This window comes from Peromyscus maniculatus, chromosome 7 (assembly GCF_049852395.1).
Source record: "Peromyscus maniculatus bairdii isolate BWxNUB_F1_BW_parent chromosome 7, HU_Pman_BW_mat_3.1, whole genome shotgun sequence".
NCBI lineage: Eukaryota > Metazoa > Chordata > Mammalia > Rodentia > Cricetidae > Peromyscus > Peromyscus maniculatus.
The window spans coordinates 33,854,315-33,878,637 of NC_134858.1; the positions used below are offsets into that span (position 1 = coordinate 33,854,315).

General features: G+C 43.1%; 1 protein-coding gene across 2 annotated transcripts; it reads right to left on the bottom strand.

Moving 5' to 3' along the window:
- Nucleotides 1-1,823: 1,823 nt before the first annotated feature.
- On the bottom strand, nucleotides 1,824-24,237 carry Ei24 (EI24 autophagy associated transmembrane protein). Of its 2 annotated transcripts, XM_076576014.1 has the most exons (12): nucleotides 24,098-24,208; nucleotides 22,279-22,359; nucleotides 19,004-19,113; nucleotides 13,416-13,561; nucleotides 11,915-11,975; nucleotides 9,933-9,999; nucleotides 9,223-9,347; nucleotides 8,828-8,947; nucleotides 7,716-7,827; nucleotides 5,796-5,907; nucleotides 5,354-5,428; nucleotides 1,824-2,969 (listed from the first exon to the last, which is right to left on the bottom strand). In XM_076576014.1, exons 3-12 carry the CDS (start codon nucleotides 19,043-19,045, stop codon nucleotides 2,807-2,809), a joined length of 1,023 nt encoding a protein of 340 aa, XP_076432129.1. In that variant the 5' UTR covers nucleotides 19,046-19,113; nucleotides 22,279-22,359; nucleotides 24,098-24,208; the 3' UTR covers nucleotides 1,824-2,806. The 2 variants fall into 2 exon arrangements, with proteins under 2 accessions (XP_076432129.1, XP_076432128.1); XM_076576013.1 differs by lacking the exon at nucleotides 22,279-22,359 and having other exon boundaries at nucleotides 24,098-24,237.
- Between the last annotated feature and the right edge of the window lie 86 nt (nucleotides 24,238-24,323).

Genomic DNA, 24,323 nt, shown 5'->3' on the forward strand with positions numbered 1-24,323 from the left:
GATCTGCCTGGCTCTGCCTCCGGAGTGCTGGGATTAAAGGCGTGCGCCACCGCCGCCGCCCAGCTGATTGCATTTTAAAACAATGGTAGTGCTGGGGGAGATGGCTCAGCAGGTTAAGGTACTTGACAGAATGAGTAGGATTTTGGAACTAAGGCTGGGAGAGAAACAACTTCTGAAAAGTTGTCCTATGACTGCCACACATGCCATGTGTGCAAACACGTGTGCACACGCGCACATGCGCTCATGTGTATCTTTTTTTAAAATCTCAACATAATTTTCATTTGTAGTAAGATAGGTGCCCCTGCATTTGGTTGCTAATTACTAGTTGGCCTCAAGCTGCCACTCTGAACTTGGCAAAAACAGAGCCTAGTCACCCTTTGACTCTCGTTTCCTAACAACTACCCAGTGCCCATGCACTAGTGAAGAAGAAAGACTCACACTACCTTCTGGGGTGGGCACTGGGTGCATACCTAAAACCCCAGAAGTTAGGAGGCAAAAGCAGAAAGGATACCATAAGTTCAAGGTCGGCACAGTCTAGTTTCAGACCAGCAAGGCCTATACATTGAGACCCCATCTTAAAAACAAAAATGGAGCCAGCAAAAAGCTCAGTGGGCAGAGGTGTTTGCTAAGCAATCCTCAAGACCCGAGTTCAATCCCCAGAACCAACATTAACACGGATGGACAGAACCAACTCCACAAAGTTGTTCTGACATCGACACATGTGCCATGGCATGAACTACCTTCCCACACACGATAGAGATTTAAGAACAAAACAATGTGTGTGTATACTTTGAGGCTGCTACCCAATGTCTATTGCATAGACTTAATTGAGCCTTCACACTAATTTGGCATCAAGTACATTAACAAAAAAAGATACTCACTTTTTTTCTGTTGGCTTACTAGTTTTTAATTTTTGAGGCATGTCTCAGCCAGGCCAGGCTGGCCTTCAACTTGTTCTGTAGCTGGAGATGACCTTAAATTCCTGTTCCTTCTGCTTCCACCTCCCCAGTGGAAGAAGTATAGATATGTACCACCACACCTGGCCACTGGAAATTCCTTTTAAAAAATGTGGATGGGTGTTTTTGCCTCTTGTCTGTGCACCCTTAAGTTCCAGACAGTCATAAACCACCATGTGGGTGCTGGGATCCAAACCCAGGTCCTCTGTAAGAGCAGCCAGAGTTCTTTACTGATGAGCTATGCTCCAGCCCTGGAAACTCCTTTTTTGTTTGTTTGTTTGTTTGTTTTGTTTTGTTTTTGTTTTTCCAGAGTTGAGGACCAAACCCAGGGCCTTAGCAAGTGCTCTACCACTGAGCTAAATCCCCAACCCCAGAAACTCCTTTTGAAACCTTTATAAAGTAGGAAGTGGAAACAAGGCTCAGTGGTTAAGGACACTTGCTACAATTTTTGTGCACAATTTGACAACTGTGATCACATCCATCAACTGTATAAGCACTTAAGACTTTGGATACAGTTATCATGTGTACCTATCATGTGTTAGACACATATCAAATGTCTAACCTCTTCCTTGGACTACAGAACAGCATTTAATATACTGAAATCCAGAGGATTTTCTCCCTGAATTAATACACAATAGAAATGAACACACTCGCTTTAAAAGAAAACAAATAAACAAGCAAAAAACCAACAATAACCAAGTCTTTTATAAGTAGTAAACATAATTATAACACTATTATCCAAGCTCACTCTGAGAATATCTTTCAGAACTAATTTCTAAAATCTATAACCAGATTATTCAAGACGAAGTCATTCAATCTATGAATACATCTAGTTCAGGACATGATTCAGAAATCAAACATTACTCATTTATGGGAAACAAGCTCACGTTTAATTGTGATATTTTAAAATTGTACAAGTTTTTTACATCTGCCCTCCCACCCCATATTTAGACTCTTAAAATGACAGGAAAACATCACCAATCACAGGTTGAGTGGGTTTAATAAGATTAACCCTTCAGTTCCTATATGAAGCACCCAATATTCCTTAAAACACCAATGAGACCTGGCAGTGGCCAACAGTAAATTTCATCTTTCAGGGTTAAGAAGTTCAGATCTTCTGAGCATTCTGTGATGCAGTGGCACTTGTCCAGAACTGGTACTACCCCATAGGTGGGGAACTTAAACTGTACCAGTGAAAAAAGCTGTTTCCCCTTCAAGGGGAAGAAAGAAAATGACTCCTCAAAACCCAGCCAGTTTGGCGAGTCTATCTGTCCCATCTCTTCAGGCTCTTTTTTCTTTTCTTTTTTTCCTTACTTTCCTTTTCTGCGGCAGAGCAAGAGAGACCAAAACCTAACCTGAGTTACAAGAAAACAAGACAGTGATGGCTATAGAGGGAGTGACTTGGAGCAACTGGAATGCTCCTTTACCTCCAACATCCGATGTATGTGCTTCACAGAAAACAGTAACAACAAATTCACAAAATACAACAGTTAAAATCACAAAGCCCATTCATCCAGGGGTGCTGGAAGGCAGGAAGAAGTGGGAGGGTAAATGATACAGGGAAAGGAAAAGAAAAAAAATGTAGTTAACCAGTCCAGACACAGGAGCTGGCAAATGCTGGAAAACTCTGGTCCTTTCAGACCTAGGGTGGTAGAAAAAATCCACTTCCTGAAGTCAAAGATTCTGCCTTACGTGCACCAGAGACAAAAATTCCAATTCATCAAAGAGAAGGGAATACACAGAGGGCCCTTGGCAGTGGGTCCTGCCTTCCGTGGCAGGGGGCGGAAAACAGAGAAAAGAGCTGCCACATCCTCCACCCAATCCCACCCATCCCTTCTGGACAGCAGGACTCAGTGGCCTGCAGCAGCTTTCAGTTTGGCAGGAGAAGGATGTGGCGAAGGGAACTTCTCTGCAGAGGAGGAGCTGCTCAGGGCTGACTGCAGGTAGACTGTCTTGTGGAAAAGTCTGTTGCTTAAAAAGACCACCAAGGAGAAGAGGCGCAACTGAAAAAGACTGAAAGACAAGAGACCCCACGTGAGCTCCAGTTAATCAAAGTAACTGCTTCAAATCTGACTACTTGAAATCTAAAACCACATAGGGAAAACAAGGCAACAGAACTCATCAAGAGCAGTCCAGATATTAGACACTGACTAGCTAAAGAATGCACTGAGTGCAGAGCAAGGAGCAGGATAGACTATTTGCCTAGCATGCTTGAGGCTGGGAGTTTAATCCCACCCCTGGAAAAAAGAGATGTGGCTAGGTGGTGACGACCCATGCCTTTAATCCCAGCACTGTGGAGGCAGAGGCAGGAGGATCTCTGAGTTCAAGGCCTGCCTGGTCTACAGAGTGAGTTCCAGGACAGCCAGAGCTACACAGAAAACCCCGTCTCGAAAACCCAAAAAAGAAAAGTAAATGTAACATATCCTGTTGCTGCCACAAATGCATTATAATCAGCATCTTAAGAATCAGGGCTAGGGGGCGTTGGTGGCGCATGCCTTTAATCCCAGCACTCGGGAGGCAGAGCCAGGCGGATCTCTGTGAGTTCGAGGCCAGCCTGGGCTACCAAGTGAGCTCCAGCAAAGGCGCAAAGCTACACAGAGAAACCCTGTCTCGAAAAACCAAAAAAAAAAAAAAAAAAAAAAAAAAAAAGAATCAGGGCTAGGGCTTTTAAAGGAAATAAAATTATATTTTATATTAATCCTGATTTTTTTGATTTGTTTTGTTTTTTGAGACAGGGTTTCTCTGTGTAACAGTCCTGGCTTTCCTGGAACTCACTCTGTAGACCAGGCAGGCCTCAAACTCACAGAGATTCGCCTGCCTCTGCCTCCTGAGTGTTGGAATTAAAGGCGTGAGCCACCACTGCCCAATTTAATCCAGTTTGTTTAAATTTATTTTATTATTTTATGGAATTGTTTGCCTACAAGTATGTTTCTGTACTACTTGTGTGCCTGCTGCCACAAAAGCCAGAAGAGGGTGCTGGATCCTGTAGAACTGGAATCACAGGTGCCTGTGAGCCACCCAGATGCTAGGAACTGAACTAGGTCCTCTGAAGAACAGCCAGTGCTCTTATTGCACTTAATTGCCATATCTCCAGCCCCATAATTCAGATTTTAAAAGCACTTCTCTGTGTGGCCAGATCACATAGAACCTACTACTTTCTTTAAAAGTAGCCATTTTTACAAAAACGAGCTTTACTCAGATGCTTACAAAGGACTTCCATCTAGTGACTGTTGGCTTAGAACTCAGTATGCAGTGCAGCTGATCTTGAACTCATTAATTCTCCTGCCACAGGCTTCCAAGTGCTGGTTAAGGCATGACTTACCATACCTGTACAACCTTTAAGAACAGGTATAAATGGACAGGCTTGGTGGCATCCACCTACAGTTAGTTTCAGCACTGGGGGACAAGGCAGAAGAATCACAAGCTCAAAACACAATAAGGCTACACAGGGAGAAATAAAAATGAACGTACACAAAGCCGGGCGGTGGTGGCGCACGCCTTTAATCCCAGCACTCGGGAGGCAGAGGCAGGCGGATCTCTGTGAGTTCGAGGCCAGCCTGGGCTACCAAGTGAACTCCAGGAAAGGCGCAAAGCTACACAGAGAAACCCTGTCTCGAAAAACCAAAAAAAAAAAAAAAAAAAAAAAATGAACGTACACATGTAAGGGTCAATTTGAGAAATATAAACAAATTTATATGCTTATACTAAAAAAATTTGGTATATATCTCATAAGTGTCTGTGTGTGTGTGTGTGTGTGTGTCTGTCTGTCTGTCTGTCTGTCTCAGTTCCCAGCACCCATATGGTAGCTCACAGTAACCTGTAACCCAGTTCTAAGGGATCTGATACCATCTACTGTCCTCCATGGGCACTGCATATACATGGTACACAGACAGACATATAAACAAAACACTAACAGAAATCTTAAAAAACTATATATTAAGATGTGCTGGCTAGTTTGATGTCAACTTGACACAAACTACAGTCACTGGAGAGAAGGGAACCTCAGTTGAGAAAAATGGCGCCGTAAGATCCAACTGTAAGGCATTTTCTTAATCAGTGATTGATGGAAGAGGGTCTGGCCCATTGTAAGAGGGGCTATCCCTGCGCTGGTGGTCCTGAGTTCTCTAAGGAAGCAGGCTGGGCAAGCCATGTGGAATATGCCAGTGAGCAACACCCTCCATGGCCTCTGCATCCAATCCTACCTCCAGGATCCTGCTTTGTTTGAGTTTCTGTCCTGACTTTTCCTTCAATGATGGAACAGTGATACAGAAATGTAAGCCAAGTAAATCCTTTCCTCCTCAAGCTTCTTTTGGTCATGGTGTCCACACCAAGAGAAACTCTTAACTAGGATATAGGTTTTCCCAGCCTAAGAGCAGAAGTCTCATCCCGGCACTTACTATGCTTTTCCAGGAGTCTTTGCTTCATTGGCGCTGATGATGAATAAAGGGAACAGGATAGAGAAGAGGCAGCCACTGTTTAAAGAAAAAAAGGTCAACTTCACAAGGCATGACTTTAGGAAAGGTATCCATCGGAAGCTTCATATCTCTTTCCCTGTTTTGCAAACAGCATGATGTGATGAAACCTTAATATATCATATAAGCACAGCTTCAAAAATGAACAAGATTTTCTAAGTATCTGCCTCCAGGAGGCAGCATAGAATATGGCAGACTACATTTTAATGCTGACAAATAGTCAATTACTATTATCAACAACAGCAAAAACATCTTCCTGATGGTCAAGTGATGTAAAATGCTAGATACAGAAGCAAACCAATAAAAGATGCTTGTTAAAACACACTTACTACCCCAGTTTTTATTTTTCTAGTTTTCTATATTATACCTGATAATATAGGAGGATTGCATTGCTGTGAGGAAAGCCAAGGGCAAGCCAAATCCAAAGTAGTAAGGCCAATTCCTTTCTATGTTTGACAATCGCTGGTGCATTTCAATTCCTAAAACAAGGAAGTCAGGACATTTAAGATTCATATTTTATTTACATGACTAGACTAACTGCCATACCCAATTATTTGAGGCTTAGGTTTTAGGCATAGAGCTACCATTTGGAACACAGATACAGCATATAAACAATACAAATCTACCCAGGTTCATGATGGTACAAACCTTTAATCCCAGCACTCTGGAAAGCAGAGGCAACTCAGTCCACATGGGGAGTTACTGACGGGCCAGAACTAAAAAGACCCTGTTTCAAAGAATTGTGCAAATCTGATATAAAGCTTCAATGCAAAGATTTTACAATAATTATAATTTCAAAGTAGCATTAATTTTAGCACCAGTATCCTTTGACAGGACAGTCTAGAACAAAGCAAAATATCAAAAGAGGATGGCATCTTGCCAGGTGGTTGTGGTGCATGCCTTTAATTCCAGCACTCAGGAGGCAGAAGCAGCCTGATCTCTGAGTTGGAGGCCAGCTTGGTCAACAGAGCAATTTCCAGGACAGCCAGGGAAACCGTCTCAAAAACAAACAAAAAAGGATAGCATCCCTACTGAAAGCAGTTACCCCAGTCACCTTCACCAAGATGAATATGCAAATGTTTTTGTCTGATTGTATTTAGTTTTTTTTGATATAGACTCTTATATCTGGTCCAGGCTAGTTTCAAACTCAAAATCCTCCTATCTGGACCCCACACGAAACATCGAAGTCTTTTACATGATTCCCAGCTGGATATGGTGGCACACACTTGCAATCCCAGCATTCAAGTTGCCAAAAAAGAGGACTGGAGTAAGAAACTAGCCTGAACCATAAAAACAGCAGGCAACTGGGGCTGGAGAGATGGCTCAGAGGTTAAGAGCACTGGCTGCTCTTCCAGAGGTCCTGAGTTCAATTCCCAGCCACTATATGGTGGCTCACAACCATTTATAATGCAATCAGGTGCCCTCTTCTGGCATGCATTGCAGGCATAAATGCAGGCAGAACACTGTGTGTGTGTGTGTGTACATACCTACATACATACATACATAATAAGTAAATCTAAAAAATAAATAATAAACACCAGGCCACAAAGCTACATACAGCAAGACCCCAACTCAAAAAAAAAAAAAGAGAGAGAGAGAGTGTGTGCTGGATATGATGGTGCATACCTATATTCCCAGCACTCTGGAAATAGAAAGAAGTTAGATCAGAAGTTCAAGGTCATCCTCAGCTCCATAGCAAGTTCAATGCTAACATGGGCAACATGAGATCTTGACTCAAAAAAACAATAATTTAAAAAGAAAACAACTAAAATTTAAAAATAATAGAATGAAAATAAATAAAGGTTTTATTCCAAAGTAATCAAACAAGCTTGACTTGATAGTGCCCATATGTAAAATAACCCCAGGACTCGGGAGATAGAAGCAGGAAGCTGGAAAGTCAAGGCCAGCGTGAACTAAGACTGAGTGTACAACGCCAGCCGAGGTTACATAGCAAGATCATGTCTTAAAATAAGTGGATAAAAAATTTTTTTAATTCTAAATGCACTAGCATCTACTTAACTTCTCTAAAAACAAATTGTGCTCTTTCTATCCACTTCTGGCCCAGACAGAGCTACATCATATTAAGCACTAAAATGGTAATTTATTCTACAATGCCACTTCCCTTGACCCCAAAGGTTAATGAACCCACGAGGCCAAATGTAACCTCCCTCTTGCCAATGAGCCAATATCTTTTCAGAAATCTGCTAAGAGCTTACGTACTGAGTAGCTGAGTCTGTGTAGCACCAGTCTTTCTGAACAGGTCCTGGGTTTCTCTACATGGGCTTACCTTTATTGAACCAACGGTACTCAAAGCAGTACAGCGAGTACAGAAGAGACATATGCAGCAGGCTCACCAGCTGACCCACGAGGTGGATGGGGAAGAGACTCACAAACATCCCCTGAGGAGCAAATGCAACAAATCTTAATTCCGGAGTGTCAGACATTCCTCACTTACTACTCCAATCAGAGATGGCTTCCTGATGACTGCCGCAAAAGCTGTTTAGTGGCAGGGTCAGAATCTCCAAAGGGAGAAGAGGTAAATTCATGGTTCTTATCATTTTATTTCAAACTCTCTAGCTGCTTCTGAGGAAAAGCTTTTAGAGTCTCACTCTCCCCTTTCCCCGCCTCCCCTCCAATACCCATGCCTCAGGTAGATACTATTGTCCTCTCCTTTTTCCTTCCTTAATTTTTTTAGATCTTTAAATTGTATATGTCCGAGTACTCTGCCTGCATGGATGGATATGCACCACTTGTGTGCCTGATGCCCTTAGTCATAAGAGAATGCTACATCAACTGGAAATGGAGTTATGGATGGCTGTGAGTCACCATATGGGTACTAGAAACCAACCACTGAGTCATTTCTTCAGCCTCCATTTTCCTTCTCTTAAATAAGTCGTGTGTGTGTGTGTGTGTGTGTGTGTGTGTGTGTGTGTGTGTGTGTGTCCTCTTAAATCTCAATGTGTACCAATTCTTATCTCTACCTAATAAACTTCAATTTAACTTCTTAGGTAGAGGTTCACTGGGTGGAAGAGCTGCTGTGAAAGCAAAAGGACTGAGTTCAAGTCCCCAGCACCCACATAAATGCCAGGCATGGATGGATGTCAGTAACTCCAACACTTGAGGGGAGGCAGAGACGGACAAATCCTAGGAGATTGCTGGCTAGTCAGTTACCCTAGCCAAAAATAGTGATCTTCAGGTTCAGTCAGAGATCTCATCTCAAAAACTAAGGTAAAGAATGTATATATACTCCCCCCCACACACACACTGCTTTAAAATCATTACTTCCCACAAAGCACATATGCATACTCCAGTATAAAGGCAAAAACCCATCTTTGTGAAGTCCCCTCCCCTAAACTTCTTTTTCCTTTGTTTTTAAAAATGTCTCCACGTGCCTCTCACCTGAATAAGGAAAAGTGCCTGTAGCAAAAGGTTGAAGAGCATGTCAGCAATTATTTTGCTGACGCTGGGGAACGGATGAGGTTTTCTCCCAGATACCTCAAATGCCAGGTCAGCTATATCCTGAAACAGAACAGTAGTACAGCAAAACATGAATTAACGGTCCCGTGTCCATCCCCAGAGCTGACACCATGGTCTGCTACTACAGCTGCCAGGTGAGAAAAGTCTGCCTTAGTAACCTGAGACAGTCATTTCATTTTACAAAGCCAGAGAGATTACCAAACTCTTGTCAAGGCTTGAAAACTGTTTCTCTATGGGCCACTAACTTCATAAGCTAATATATGTGATCTAGTGAACCCATCATGTAGAACCCAGACTCCATTCTGTCTTGGACCTACTTGGAACCAAATGGCATTCACAACTTTGCTAAGCACAAACAGAGGGAGCACCCAAAGAGCACTGAAAATTGATGTGAGGAAGAATTCCAGCCATGACCAAACATCTCCATGTAGTGATGGATCACCTAAAAAAAAAAAAAAAGTAAAAAGAGTTATTAGTTTATCAGACAGATGGAACACCAGAAATCCAAAAAGGGAACTATTTTGTGACTTTTCCTCTGCCTCCCATTCTGACCACAGCTCTTATTCATAGTAATCAGTTTTGTCCTGCTTATCTTGAAACAACCCTGCTTACAGGCTGACTACTGAGATGTCACAGTGACTAACTGCAGAGCTATCCAGAAACCACCTGAGTTTAAATCTCAGCTCTGCTCCTTACTAATGGCCTACCTTCTATTTACTTATCCATAAAATGGACAGTCCAACAATGCCTATCTCAAAAAGAAGTCTAAATTAAAAACATGGGGGAGGGCATATGCCTTTAATCCCAGCACTCAGGAGGCAGAGGCAGGCGGATCTCTGTAAATCTGAGAGCAGCCTGTCGTACAGAGCGAGTTCCAGGACAGCCAGAGCTGTTACATAGAAAAGCCTAGTCTCAAAAAACATCAAACTGCTGGTATTGTTAGGAAGTGCTTAGGGAACTGAGGAAGACTAGAAACAAACATTTCAAACCTCTATCCCCAAGCCCAGCAAAATACATACATACTTACCAATAATCCGGGCTGTTACTGACTGAAGCACAGGGATAAACACTCGATAAAACAAGAGGAGACTGAACTGAAGGAAACAAACAATAAAGTAATCAAGACCCTTTTTCAAATTAAAACAAGGTGTCAGGCAGTGGTGGCAGATGCCTTTAATCCTAGCACATGAGAGGCAGAGGGAGGTGGATTAAAGCCAGCCTGATCTACAGAATGATCTGAAGGACAGCAAGGACTACACAGAGAATCTCAAAAAACCAAAAACATAATAATAGTAGTAATAATAATATAATAAATTAAAACAAAGCATTTCACTGTAATGACTATCCAGTCAAGACTGCTAGTTTACAAATCAGGAGGCCAGAAAAAGTACTTTTCCTACTTGCCAAAACTCCAAGAGAGTGTAGCAAGCTGATACTATGTATTACCTGAGATGTCTGAGACAGAGAAAACATTTTAACTAATATTCAGGCCAAAGTATAAAGGTATATACTAAACATCCCGTGATGTTTGTTAGTTAAATCTAAAACTAACATCTGAAAATATTAGTGAAATGTTTACATTAAGACAAACTGAATTACACTGAATATCAAGTCAAGAACAGTATTTACTCGTTCTGGAAACATCCAGATTTCACTAAAGACTATGATAGTTCTCAATTAATTATAGGTAACCTTTTTGATCTGGGTCTCAATAATAATCAATTGCTACAACCAGAAACAAGGAGAATTTTGCTTATCTGGCCACATCTACCCTTCTATAATCCCACAGACAGACAAAATGTCCAGTCAGTGTTAACACAAGTTATTTCTAACAATACTAAAACCTGTCAATGACTCATATAAACAAACATATATTCAGGACTCTCCCAGATATCTCTTTACATATAGGTGTTAACTGTGAATAGGATTAAAATTCACTACAGAATCACATGTTACCTCTTGTCTTAGAAACAACAGTTCTTCTCTGGCAAGCAAAGTCACTACAGATGCACAAAATCCAAATTCATGTTTGTTGTTTAGGGTTTTCTGTTTGCTGGTTTTTCCAGATAGGGCTTCTCTGTGTAGCCCTGGCTGTCCTGGAACTCATTCTGTAGACCAGGCTGGACTTAAACTCAGAGATCTGCCTGCCTCTGCCTCCTGAGTACTAGGATTAAAGGTGTGTGCAACTACGCCTGACTCGTATTTGTTTTTTTGAGGCAGGGTCTCATGTATCTCAGGCTGATCCAAACTTAGTAAAGGATGACCCTGAACTTCTGCTCCTCCTGCTTTTACCACCAAGTGCTGGTATTATAAGTATTGTTGTTTATTTTTTAAAGATTTGTTTTTATTATTTTACATATGTATGTGTCTGGTTGTCTATAAATGCAGCACATGCATACAGGTGCCCATGGAGGCCAGAGAGTGTACAAAATCCCCTGGAACTGTCATTAAAAACAGTCATGAGCTGCCTGGTGTAAGTGCTGGGAACTGAACTCAGGTCCTCTGCAAGAGCGACAACTGCTCTGAAGTACTGGTCCATCTCTCCAATGCACAGGCACCTTTTTAATATTAACTGTCTTTCTTCTTTTTCTTTTCTTCGCTTTTTTTTCTTTCTTTCTTGAGACAGCATCTCACTATATAGTCCCTGGATGGCCTGAAACTCAGTTATGTGCCTGAGATTAGCTAGACCTCACAGAGATCTGCCTGCCTCTGCCTCCCAAGTACGAGGAATATAGGCATGCACTACCACACATGGCAATTATTAATGTTTTTAGCCACCATACAAAATAAAGGGTTTCATTTTGACATTTTCATACATATCATTATTTCTTGCTCAGTACCCCACTCCCCTCCTCCATCCCCATCCATGTGATAATCATCAGCATATATAAGCAGCTCAAACATCAAAGATAATTCATCTTAGTGTTTCAAGGAAGTGGCTGAGAAATAATCTAATAACAATCTAAAGATACGTATAAGGAACCTAGAATTTGATGGAAAAGAACTTACCCAGAATACTCCACCATTCCAAGCACAACACTGGAAAATCCTACTAACAATGCGTGGCTCACTGGAAAAGATGTATGAATTTAGCTTATAAGGCGTGCCGGCTGTTTTCTGATGTTATCTAGTAACTCCCCACTTACAGCTCCTCTTGCACCACGTTATCTTTGAGCACCTACTGCTCTCCCAATGTTCTAATTCAGTCATAAGAAAAGGCTGAGAAAAAGCCAGTGAGAAAAGGCTTCCGAGGAACCAGGTGTCTGTTTTTGAGACAGAGCTTCGTCATACAGTCCCGGCTGGTCTCAAACTCTTGGCAATCATCCTGTCATCCTCACAGTGCTGGGATAACAGGCCTGTGCCACCACGCCCAGGTGAAGAACCAGCTTTTCTGTTTTGTTGTTGTTTTGAGACAGAATGTCACTATGCAGCCCTGCCTGGCTTGGAACGCACTGTTTCGCTTCAAACTGCCTGCCTCTGCCTAAGTGCTGGTATTAACCAGTTTTTCCTTAAAAATTAAAAAGGGGCTGACGAGACGGCTTACTGATAAAAGTGTCACACAAGGCAGGCAACCTGAGTTTGGTTCCCTGAACCCATGGAAAAGGTGGACCGAGAGAACTAATTCCACAAAGATGTCCCATGACATGTACACATGTGCTGTGAAATGGACATCCTCTCCCAACAAGAAATCGTTTTTTAAATGCTATTTACTTTTATGTGTGGGTGTTTTGCCTGCGTGTGTGTCTGTGCACCACATGTGTGCAGTGCCCACGCAGACTAGAAGACAGCCTTGGATTCCCTGGAGCCAGAGTTGCAGATAGTTGTTTGCCTCCATGTTGGTGCTGGGAATTGAACCCAGGTCCTCTGGAAGACCAATAAGAACTCTTAACCACTGAGCCACCTCGTCAGCCCCCAAATAAAACAAAACTGTTTTGAGTGTGTATGTAGATGTGTGTTCTTCCCTCTAAAGACTGAGGTTAGAGCACATTAAACAAGAAAGTCTGGGGGTAGGGTTTAGTCTATCAATAAATAAATCCATATAGACGTTCCTACAAATATCCATCAAATCAAATACTGTTTGTGGTCCTCTATTTTGCACTCTTGATTTTATTTTTGTTGTTGTTGAATTTATTGTTGTATGTGTGAGATGTGGAGGTCCAAGGATAAGTCTGTGGAGTTAGTTCTTTCCTTCCAGTCTTTCCATGGGTTCTAAGGACTAAAGCCAGGCCATCAGGCTTGCTTAGCAGGCACCTTTTGTCTTTGAGGTAACTCATGAGCATAGATTTTACTTTTTAATATCATGCCATTTTGAGTAAGAATCACAGTTTAAGTCAATGTGTGTGTGTTGGGGGGAATTACCTATAACATTTTTCCTACTAAAAATTAAAAGTAAAAAAACTAATAGGATGCTGAAATTATGACTTACTATGTAGGGCCTTCATTCTATACTAAGTCATTTCCTCAAGTGCCCCTCCGATGACAGCTTGGGATGTGGGCCTGTACTCCTCACCTCTCTTGCTTCCGCTCTACACTCTGGGCTCTCCTCTGGGCCAAGACACTACTTGCCCTTCTTCGACGCTGTTCCTCTCTCTTCTGCTGGATCCGAGCATCTAGCTTTGAGATGGTACAGATGCCCCAGATGGAGTCTTTGATTCCCTGTAGATAAGGACATTCTTAAAGAGAGATCATGGGCTGGAGAAGACTTTCCAAAGTTACACACACAGGAAAGTGAGCAACAGTGGAAACCACAGTGTTTATTTTGCTACAGAACTTAAGGAGATGGTGTGTGCTGTCAGTGCTGTGATGGAGCTCAGGATTTCCTGCACAGTAGGCAGAACTCTGCCACTGAACTGTATCCTCTATGGAGTGTTACTTTAACTAGGTAAAGATGTGTTGCACTTGTTTATGCTGCACTTGTATAACTATGTAAAGATGTGTTTCATTTGTTTCACCTTGCCTGTCTAAGGTACCTGATTGGTCTAATAAAAAGCTGAATGGCCAATAGCTATGCAGTAGGACAGGCAGGGCTGCAGGCAGAGAGAACTGAGTTGTAGGAGGAATGGGGGTGGGCAGAGGGAGGACGAGGGACACACCCAGGACCAGCCAGGCAGTCACCAGCCAGACACAGAGGAAACAGGACATACAGAACGAAGGAAAAGTAATAAGCTCCAAGGCAAAATGTAGATAAGAGAAACAGGTTAAAATAAGTTATAAGAGCTAATGGGACAAGCCTAAACTAAGGTCACGAATTCATAATTAATATTAAGTCTCTGTGTCTTTATTTGGGAGCTGGTTGGCAGCCCAAAGAAAAATTTCAACTACAATCCTTAATCTACAGATGAACTGCAACAATAGAGATCTTCCAAAATCCTTTAGTCTAGAATCACCAGGTTAGTATTTTTTCTATATTAATATATACCTTTTTTCAAATTATTCAAGTAGGTTGTTGTGAAACAGGGTCTTGCTACATAAGTCAGACTGACTTCAAACTTGAGACTTTGCTTCAGCTCCCAAATGCTGGGAACACAAGTATAGTGGCCGACATGATGAGCTTATCAGGCTCCTGCACAGTCATTTTTCAGGAGGTGTCCTAAGAACAATGCTCTTTACATAACCGTAGGGTAGTTATCAATTCAAGAAACTTAGTACTAAAAGACTTTACAGTCCACATTCCAACTTTTCCATTCACCACAACAATGGACTTCATGACATTTTACCCCTCAAGAGTTTCATCCAGAATCAAATGACGCATGTCATTAGAATGCCTCCTTGGTATTTTCAAATCAACAACAGTTCTTTATACTTTTTCTTTTTCCCATTTTCTTTATTTGTGAGTGTGTCGCCATGCATGGTGCTCAGAGCACCACTTGTGAGAGTCAGTTCTCTCCTTCCACTGGCTGGGCCTCTGGGGTCAGCACACTCCTGGTATCAGGCTTGGTAGTAGTACAAGTCTTTACTTCTAAGCCACCTCACCAGCCCCAGTCTTCACCTTTCTTTTTGAAAAATACAGGCCAGCTACTTCATGGAATTTTCTCAGTATAAGTTTCCCCATGATTACCCGGGTTAAGCACTTTGAGTGACAATATCACAGAACTGATGGTATCACACCAAGAAACACATAAGCTAGGCATGGGGGCGCATGTCTCTTTTCCAAAAATTCAAGATTGAGGCAGGAAAAATCCTAACTCCAATGTCAGCCAGGGATACACAGCCAGCCTGTCCTGTCCAGGGAAATCACAACCACCCTCTCTCCCTAAAACAATGGCACACAGTAACTGTTTGGCCTTTTGGTAATATTAAGTCCATGGTTTCAAACTTTTTCCTCTAGTAACTAGAAAGTCGTTAAGTAGGGAAATACTTCCAATGCCATGCAAATATCATGCCCATGGATTTCTCCCAAATTTAGCATCCTTCCACGATTCTTGCCTAAACCAATTTTGAATTATATGAACACTAAATAGTACTTTTCCAACACTTTTACATTTACCAATACTATGAAAACATGTTATCATCTTCTCTACTCCCCTTCAGTACCAATTAAATTGCTGCAGTACTCCTTGAATTCTATATTAGCTCTAAAAACCAATCAAGAAAGCACTACATTATTATCAAATTTGGAGAAAGACACAATTACTGTTCTAAAAGGAGAGGAAAAAAAGGAAGGAAGAAGAGGGAGAGGAAGAAATCAATTGCTGCAAAATGTAAACCTCTATAGTAAGAGAGTGCCACGTAAAACAGAAGCATTGTGGTAGTGTGGCTGGAGAATATCCTGAGTAGGTACAAGACGAGAGAGGTGCTGTTGAGTTTGTATAGACAACATGCAGACAGGGAGAAATGCACCTGCCAACCCTATCTGAAGAACTCCGAGTTGTTGCTGGTGCTACAAAGACCAGAATTACCTACCGGTCATCTAGTTCAAAGACCTGCATTCACTTATCCATCCCTGCACCCAACTGCATATTGTGCAACTTCAATGAACTAATCTTTGGTCAGACGGAAACACCCAAGGAGATAGTGTAATCCCAGCAGGGGAGACAGGGGCAGAATAATTGCCTCAAGTTAGGTCAGCCTGGGCTTACAAGGTAAGACTACCTCAAAATAAAAGCAAGAAAAAGCTGGGGATTCAGCAGAGTGTTTGCCTATCATGTGAGAGACTTTGGGTTCAATCCCCACTACTGAAAGGTAGACACAAAAATTATAGAAATAAAGCTAAAAATTTAATACACACGCACACTAGAGTTTAATAAAAACCGTAACAGATTTACACCCAAAGTAGAATAATTTCACCAGGATAATCAACTTCATAAAAAGACAAAAGAGCGGGGGGGGGGGGGGGGGGCGGCCGCCGCCTGTGGCAGTGGTGGTGGTGCACGCCTTTAATCCCAGCACTTGGGAGGCAGAGGCAAGTAGCTCTCTGTGAGTTCAAGGCCAGCCTGGGCTACAGAGTGATTTCCAAGAAAGGAACAAAGCTACACAGAGAAACCCTGTCTCAAAAAAAAAAAAAAAAGACAAAAGAGAAAAAGAAATAACTAGCCAGGTGTGGTGGCATATTCCTATAAGACTAGCATTAGGGTACTTGAGAGACTGAGGCAAAATGGTCACCACAAATTTGAACCCAGTCTGAGATATGGAGTAAGAACAAGTCTTTTAAAAAAATAAATAAATAAATAAACAAGACCGGATGGTGGTGGCACATGCCTTTAATCTCAGCACTCAGGAGGCAGAGGCAGGTGGATCTCTGAGTCTGAGGCCAGCTTGGTCTACAAAGTGTTCCAGGACAGCCAGGACTAAACAGAGAAACCTGTCTTGAAAAACCAAAAATAAAATAAAATAAAAAATAAAGGCCAGCAAGCTGGCTCAGCAGGTAAAGGCACTTACCACCAAGTTGACAGCCATGGGACTACATGGTAGAAGGAGAAAACTGACATAATGCCCAAGCATACACTCATTAAATAAAGCTAATAAAAACAAAGCATGGCTGTGCATGAGTCAGAAGGCCAAGAAGATCCTAGGGTTGAACTTGGTGTCAGGTTTGTTCACAGCACCTTTACCTGCTTGTAGGAGGGTTACAAGAATGTGAAGTCACTTTGTAGAAACAGATCATGAAGTAATGTATCTTTAACATAAGTCTTTTTCCTCCATCTGTGTCCAGGCCCTCCATGATGAGTGACTTGGGGACACTTCCCTCTCTGTGAGCCATCTCACACGCCCAGGGTTATTTTTTCTAAAACTGACTTTGATTAACAGGCAGTTAGAATGTCACCCTTAAACCTAGATGGTCATTTTCAAAATCTGTTTCTTTCTGAGACAGGGTCTCATGTAGCTCAGGCTGGCATCAAACTCCCTACGTAGCCAAGTATGGACTTGAACTACTGATCCTTTTGCTCTATCTTTCAAGTACTGCAAGGTCAGTTGCATGTGCCATTACACTTTAGGCTTTTTTTTTTTTTTTTTTTTTTTTTTTTTTTGGTTTTTCGAGACAGGGTTTCTCTTGTGTAGCTTTGCGCCTTTCCTGGGACTCACTTGGTAGCCCAGGCTGGCCTCGAACTCACAGAGATCCACCTGGCTCTGCCTCCCGAGTGCTGGGATTAAAGGCGTGCGCCACCACGGCCCGGCTCACCTTAGGTTTTTTTGTTGTTGTTTTGTTTTTTGTTTCATTTTTGAGATGGGTCTCACTACATAGCCCAAGATGGCCAAGAACCCATGATCCTCCTGCCTCAGTCAATTGAATGCTATGATTACAGATGTGTACAACATCATCTGGCTCAAACTAGCATAGTGACACATGCTTGTGATCCCAGAACTTTCTATAAAGGCAAGGGGAACAGTTCAAGGTCATCCTGGACTCCACAGACAGTTGGAGGCTAACCTGTCTCAAAACAAAAAAAAGTCTAACCTAAAGTTCTACTTTGGCCTCCACATGAGAATGGGACTGTACCTGCACACCCACATGCATGGACCACACAAATACACACACACACACACACACACACACACACACACATTGTGGAATATTTAACTACACAAAGATGTGTTGCATTTGTTTAATTATGTAAAGATATACTACTGCTTTACCTTGCCTGCCTAAGGCACCTGATTGGTCTAATGAAAAGCTGAATGGCCAATAGCGAGGGAGGAGGTATAGGCAGGACTTCTAGGCAGGGAGATTAAGTAGGAGGAGGAATTTAGGCTTGAGGGAAGAAAAGAAAAAGAGATGCCAAGTAGACAACAATGGCCAGTCAGACAGACACAAGGAAGCAGGAAAGTAGGACATAAAAACAAAAGAAAGGAGCCGGGCGGTGGTGGCGCACGCCTTTAATCCCAGCACTCGGGAGGCAGAGGCAGGCGGATCTTTGTGAGTTCGAGGCCAGCCTGGGCTACCAAGTGAGTTCCAGGAAAGGTGCAAAGCTACACAGAGAAACCCTGTCTCGAAAAAAAACCAAAAAAAAAAAAAACAAAAACAAAAGAAAGGTAAAAAGCCCCAATGCAAAACGTAGATGAATAGAAACAGGTTAAATTAAAAGAGCTTGTGGGACTAGCCTAAGCTAAGGCTGAGAAGTCATAATTAATAATAAGTCTCTGTATCTTTATTTGGGAGCTGGTTGGTGGCCCAAAGAAAATTCCAACTATATGCACAGACACAGACAGACAGACAGACAGTCTCTGTCTCTGTCTCTCTCTCTCTCACTCACTCACTCACTCACTCACTTTATTAAAAGAGAAAAGATACAGGATATAGCTAGGCACAGGCTTGTAATCCCAGCTTTTGGGAAGGAGAAAACAACAGGACTGAAATGAACTCAAACCAGCCAGGGATGCATAGCAAAATAAAGAAGAGTGGGATAGTGTATGTCTACATTCTTAGTACTCGGCACAGGAGGCATCACCAGGTGTTCAAGGTCAGCCTGAGATTGTCTCAAAAATATGAAAAACTGTTTACTGAGTAATGTAGACTACACCGAAAACCTACACTCGATGTAAAAGATCCAACAAATATGATAAAAATTGCAAAAACACCTAAAGGATTTCCTAGTCAGTTCTTTAGCAAAAAAGAAAAGAAAGGTGGGGGACAAATTCCGTGAAACAAAATATACTCACCCTGCCAAGGTCCTGCAGAAAGGTTTTGACACTGTCAGCCATCTCTTCACTGCCCAGACTATCAATCACACACAGAGGGAAGTACCCCCAAATCTCTCATCATGGAGGGCCTGGGAACAAATGGAGAAAAACACTTACGTTAAAGATATATTACTTCATGATCTGTTTCTACAAAATGACTTTACATTCTAGTAGCCCTAATACAAGATTAACAGATTGTAGCACTAATACAATGAACTATGAGGCTATACCGTAACTTATTTTTTCTTTTGAGATATGAGGTCTTGATAAGTTGTCTCAGCTAGCCTCACACTCTTGGGCTCAAATTTTCCTGCCTCAGCCTCCCTACTAAAAAAAGAGGGGGCAAATGTGCTCCCAGACAAGTGGTCTCTCCTGAGTCTTGGTGTCCCAAACACTTGGTGTCTTCTAAACACTTCAAACACTGTTGAGGATTTGGAGATGAATGGTAATGATATTTGAATACCCTCTTAAGCAATTTTTATGCTGGCTATATATTCTCAAACACCTGACTATGGGGCTGGAGAGATGGCTCAGCGGTTAAGAGAGAACCCGGGTTCAACTCCTAACACCTGAGTCAGACCCCTGCCAACCATCTGAACTCCAGCTCCAGGGGATTCAATACCCTTTTCTGGCCTACACAGGTACCCAAATGCACATGCATAGACACAAATATACACACCAAAACCAAACAAAACCAAAACCAAAAAAAAAAAAAACTATCTTGAAGGAACTAGGCACTATCGTACACTGTAATTCTAGCACTAGGAGGCAGAGGCAGGAGGATAACTACAATTTCTATGACAGGCTGTCTACACACTGAGTTCTAAACCTACTAGGGCTTCATGGGGAAACCCTCTCTCATACAATAGTAATTTGTTTTGATTCACTTTAATCATGCAGACTCTTCAAACATACAGAAAAGTTTAAGACATAATATGAAACTACCAAGCCCTCTAATTAGGTCTTTATGTTTCCTAACTTCATCCCCCACCATCAGCATAGTCCTAGAGATATAACCTAGTGACCTACAGCACCAACTCATTTTCTAATTTTAAATGTACATGTATATGCATGTATTTTAATCATCACGTAGGAAACAATGAGTTTTACACTAGACTATGACTTGGGAGGGGTCTAGTTCAAAGGTAGACCAAATGCTCAATATGCTTGAGAACCAGACAGAGTTCAATCCCCAGTACCCAAAACAAACAAACAAACAAACAAACAACAAAAAGCTCATGAAGTTCACATTTGTAAGCAGTCTTTAGAACAGCAAGGGTTAGTTGGGTATGTTGGCACATAACTATACCATGTGGGAAGCTGAGGCAAGAGACTCAGGAGTTCAAGGTCATTCCAGCTAAACTGGAAGTTTGAGTTATATGGGGTACATGAGACCCTGTCTCAAAAGAAAAAAAATAAACATCAGTGTTTCTCATTTCATTTCTCAGACGGATGGGAAACCTAGCTCCAAAAATGTTGCACGAATCCTAATTGGCCTTATAATAAAAACCCAGAGCCAGACATTGGGGTAAATGCTGAAAGATCAGAGAGACAAAGGAACAAGCCACAAGAGAAACTTACCACCACACTACTGAATCCTCAGGCTGCAAGGGAGGCAAGATTTTATCTCCACCAACCCACAGACTGACCACCTCCGAGTCCTCAGTGGAAAGCCCCCCCTCCTATCTCCTCCCACCTGATATTCCTTTCCCCGCCCAGTCATATCACTTCCTGTCTCAACCTTCCTAGTCCTGGGATTAATGGCATGTGTGGCATTCCAAATACTGGGAGCAAAAGGCATAAGATCTGGAGTGCTGGGATTAAAGGTGTGTGCCACCGCTGCCTGGCTCTGTTTCTCTTTCAGACCGAATAAATCTTGTGCAGTCCAGGGTGGCCTTGAACTCACAGAGATCCAGGCGGATCTCTGCCTCCTGAGTGCTAGGATTAAAGGTGTGTGCCACCGCAGCCTGACTCTATGTTTAATCTAGTGGCTGGCTCTGTCCTCTGATCTTCAGGCAAATTTTATGTGTTAGAGTACAAACAAAATATCACCACACAAAAATTAAGAAATTGACAGGGCTGAAAATATGACTCAGTCAGGGCTAAGGGGGTGGCTGAGCAGGTAAAGAAGCCTTCTGCCAAGCCAAACCACCTGAGTTTAATCCCCAGGACCCACACTGGTTGTCCTGACTTCACAGGCACCCCACAGCACACTCACATCATGGCACAGTCACATGCATGTTCACGCAAACTCATAATTAATAAGTGTTGAAAAAAAGAGAACTATAATTCAGCAATAGAGTGCTTGTATGGCATGTTCAATTCCCACCATCAAAGAAAAAATTTTAAAAAATGGAGACAGGCCTGACAGTGCAGTCCTATAATCTCAGCTACTTGGCAGGCTAAGGCGGCTCACTAGTTCAAAGTCTGCATAAACTGAATTCAAGGCCAACCTGAGTAACTTAATGAAATCTAGTCTCAAAAACAAAACAAAAGGTTAGGGATACAGTTCACTGGTAGAGAGTCCACCTAGCATACCTGGAGCTCTAAAGTACTGAGTTCAGGCTAGGGCGGTGGTGGCACACGCCTTTAATCCCAGTACTGGGAGGCAGAGGCAGGCGGATCTCTGTGAGTTCAAGGCCAGCCTGGACTACAGAGTGAGTTCTAGGAAAAAGCACAAAGCTACACAGAGAAACCCTGTCTCAAAAAACAAAACAAAGTTCTGAGTTCAATCCCCAGTACTGAAAGGACAAGAGAGTTCATACTATAAATAATCTTTTTTTGTTTGTTTTGTTTTGTTTTTTGAGACAGGGTTTCTCTGTGTAGTTTTGGTGCCTGTCCTGGCTCTCTGTAGCCCAGGCTGGCCTCAATCTCACAGAGATCCGCTTGCCTCTGCCTCCCAAGTGATAGGACAAAAAGTATGCACCCACCGCCACCACTGCACGGCTTATAAATAATCTTAAAATACTAGTCTCTCATTTCATGGAATCAATGTAAAGATTACTTGCAAAAATGTAAGAATTCAGGATTTTAATGTTCTCAAGCCCCACTAAATCAAGCTGAGAATCTCCAATTTAAGAGATAACAACCTTAATACATTAATTTCACAGGCAGCTTTTAAAAAACTCAACTTCAAAACATAAAGGATACTCTCCTTGACCTTCGGCCACCTCATCAAGTAGCACCACACTGACCCAACTGGACTAATGCCACTCAGAACTGGATGAACAGGGAGTGTGCAATCAGAAGGCTACCTTCACAACACCACGTACATCATCTGCTCCTTAGGTCAAATCCTAGACAGATGTGCTCATCTGTTATTACACTCCTCCCTCCTAAAAAAAAAAAAATTATATATATATATATATATATATATATAGAGAGAGAGAGAGAGAGAGAGAGAGAGACGCGCCCACAAAGGTTTCCTAGTAAGATCTGAACTTGCTTTACCCAGTAGGGCTGCATAAGGGGATGGATTAACCACTCGCATGGTTACCGGGTGTTTGGAAGGGTCTGTACTTGGGGGTGCAGGGGGGTGTCTTTTGCTCCACACCTTGGCATTCCTTTAAAGGGCTCTTTAGAAGAGACAGAAGGGGCCAGTGGATAACGATCCAGGCCCTCCAGAGCAATCCTGTGTTTCTGTCTCTCTCTCCTCTACTCTTCTAAGTATTTCTCACTTCTTCCTCAAGAGTACCCTGGAGTAAAAGTGGGAGCGGGTCTCCCACAATATATATGCATACCTCAGAGTTTCTAACATGTGTTTTCTAGCAGACAGTGTTCTAAGAGTTGTGGTGAAAGCAGTCCATGGCCAGGAGAACAGTAAATGTCTAATGATGGGCAAGATACTAGTGTGTGAAGACGACCATAGACACACCCTCTTAACCAATGACTTTCTCATCTACAAAGAAAGGGTAGTAAAATTCTTCACAAGGTTTTTGAGGATGGAGTACAACACAAAGGTGAAAATTCTGTATAAATGTAATCCTATTAAAGAATGCACCCGATGTGAGGTTTGAGGAAACTCATTACTTGGTCTAGTTTTCTGCCAGAGCCCAGTCAGGGAACTTCAAACATGTCTATCCTAGCTCAGAACCACTATGTTATTTGACCCCTGGCAGATTAATACCCAGCTTCTGCATGTACCAACCAGCAAAGGACCTACTGACCATTTCAATTTTATACCGTGGGCCTAACATCTTTCCTACAGGAGGGAACATTTGGTATGAACTACCCTGTTTAACAAATTGCTGAGGCATGCAGAAAAATAACCTGTCACGTTTTGAGACCACACCATTGACAAAGGGCTCCTTCAACACAGGGACTCAAGATGTGTCACCTGGTTCACAATATTTTACAGGTGGAGAACGGTTTGTCCAACAGCGAGTGAAAGCTAATTACAGAAAACTTCTGAACTTCAGTGTCCGAAAAGGAGTCCAGGCTTCTTTTTTGCTTAAGCTTTGCAACGAGGATTTTTGTTTAACCCAAGTATCCCATGGACAAATCATCTTTCTTAAACCTTGTAATGCTGCGGGCCACTCAATTCTTGACAGTCTTTAGAACCGATTGAGCATCTACTGAGACATACTTTCATTTCCGAAGCCACCAAGCCCCAAGTCCCGGAAGGCAGGAAGCCGGCGTTTCCCACGCCAGGTAGGGAAAAGGTAAACACCCTCACTCATCACCGGGCCGCAGAATGCCTCCTGGGGCCCCGGCAGTGCTCGGTCCCTTCTCTCCCGGAGCTTCTGGGTAAATGGGCTGAGAACCCGATTTTTTCTCCCCAGCCACCGCCGCGCACAGGGTGCGGACCACGCTCACCGCGGGTCACGGGAGCTAAAGATAGCCCCACCGCACCTGGGGAGACAGAGAGAGAGAGCCTGGGCGCCGCGCGCCGCAGGGCCTGCCCTCGCCGCCCTTCGGGACCCAGGCCCTTGGGGTCGGGGTCCTTGCCGCAGCCCCCGCCAGAACCTCACCCACCAGCTCTGGCCTGCCAGCCCTCGCTTGCTCCTGGGCCCGGTCGCCCAGGCCCAGGCGTGCAAGCGGCTCGACACCCCGCTTGCCGTGGCCCACACCTACCCCGCAGCCTTGCCGCGGCGGCTCCGGCCCGGGCGCTCGCCCACCGAGGTTCGCCTGCCTCGCGCCCGGCTGCCCGCTCCGCCCCGGCGCTCCCAGAGCCGGGGCTGCGCCCACACTGGGCATGCCCGGGCTGCACGGGGCAGCTGGGAAGTCGGGCGGGCACCCTGCCGGTCGCCGAGCGGGGGCGGGGCCAGCGAGGCTGGGAGGGGCCATCCAGGAGGGGCGT

What these genes read in the sequence shown, in the direction of transcription:
- Ei24 (XM_076576013.1), bottom strand. Translation starts at nt 19,045, where the DNA reads ATGGCTGACAGTGTCAAAACCTTTCTGCAGGACCTTGGCAGG. An exon ending in GTACCGTTGGTTCAATAAAG is followed by an intron (nt 5,908 to 7,715) that starts GTAAGCCCATGT and finishes TCCTTGTTTTAG; the next exon opens with GAATTGAAATGCACCAGCGA. An exon ending in CAATCCTCCTATATTATCAG is followed by an intron (nt 5,429 to 5,795) that starts GTATAATATAGA and finishes TTCTTTAAACAG; the next exon opens with TGGCTGCCTCTTCTCTATCC.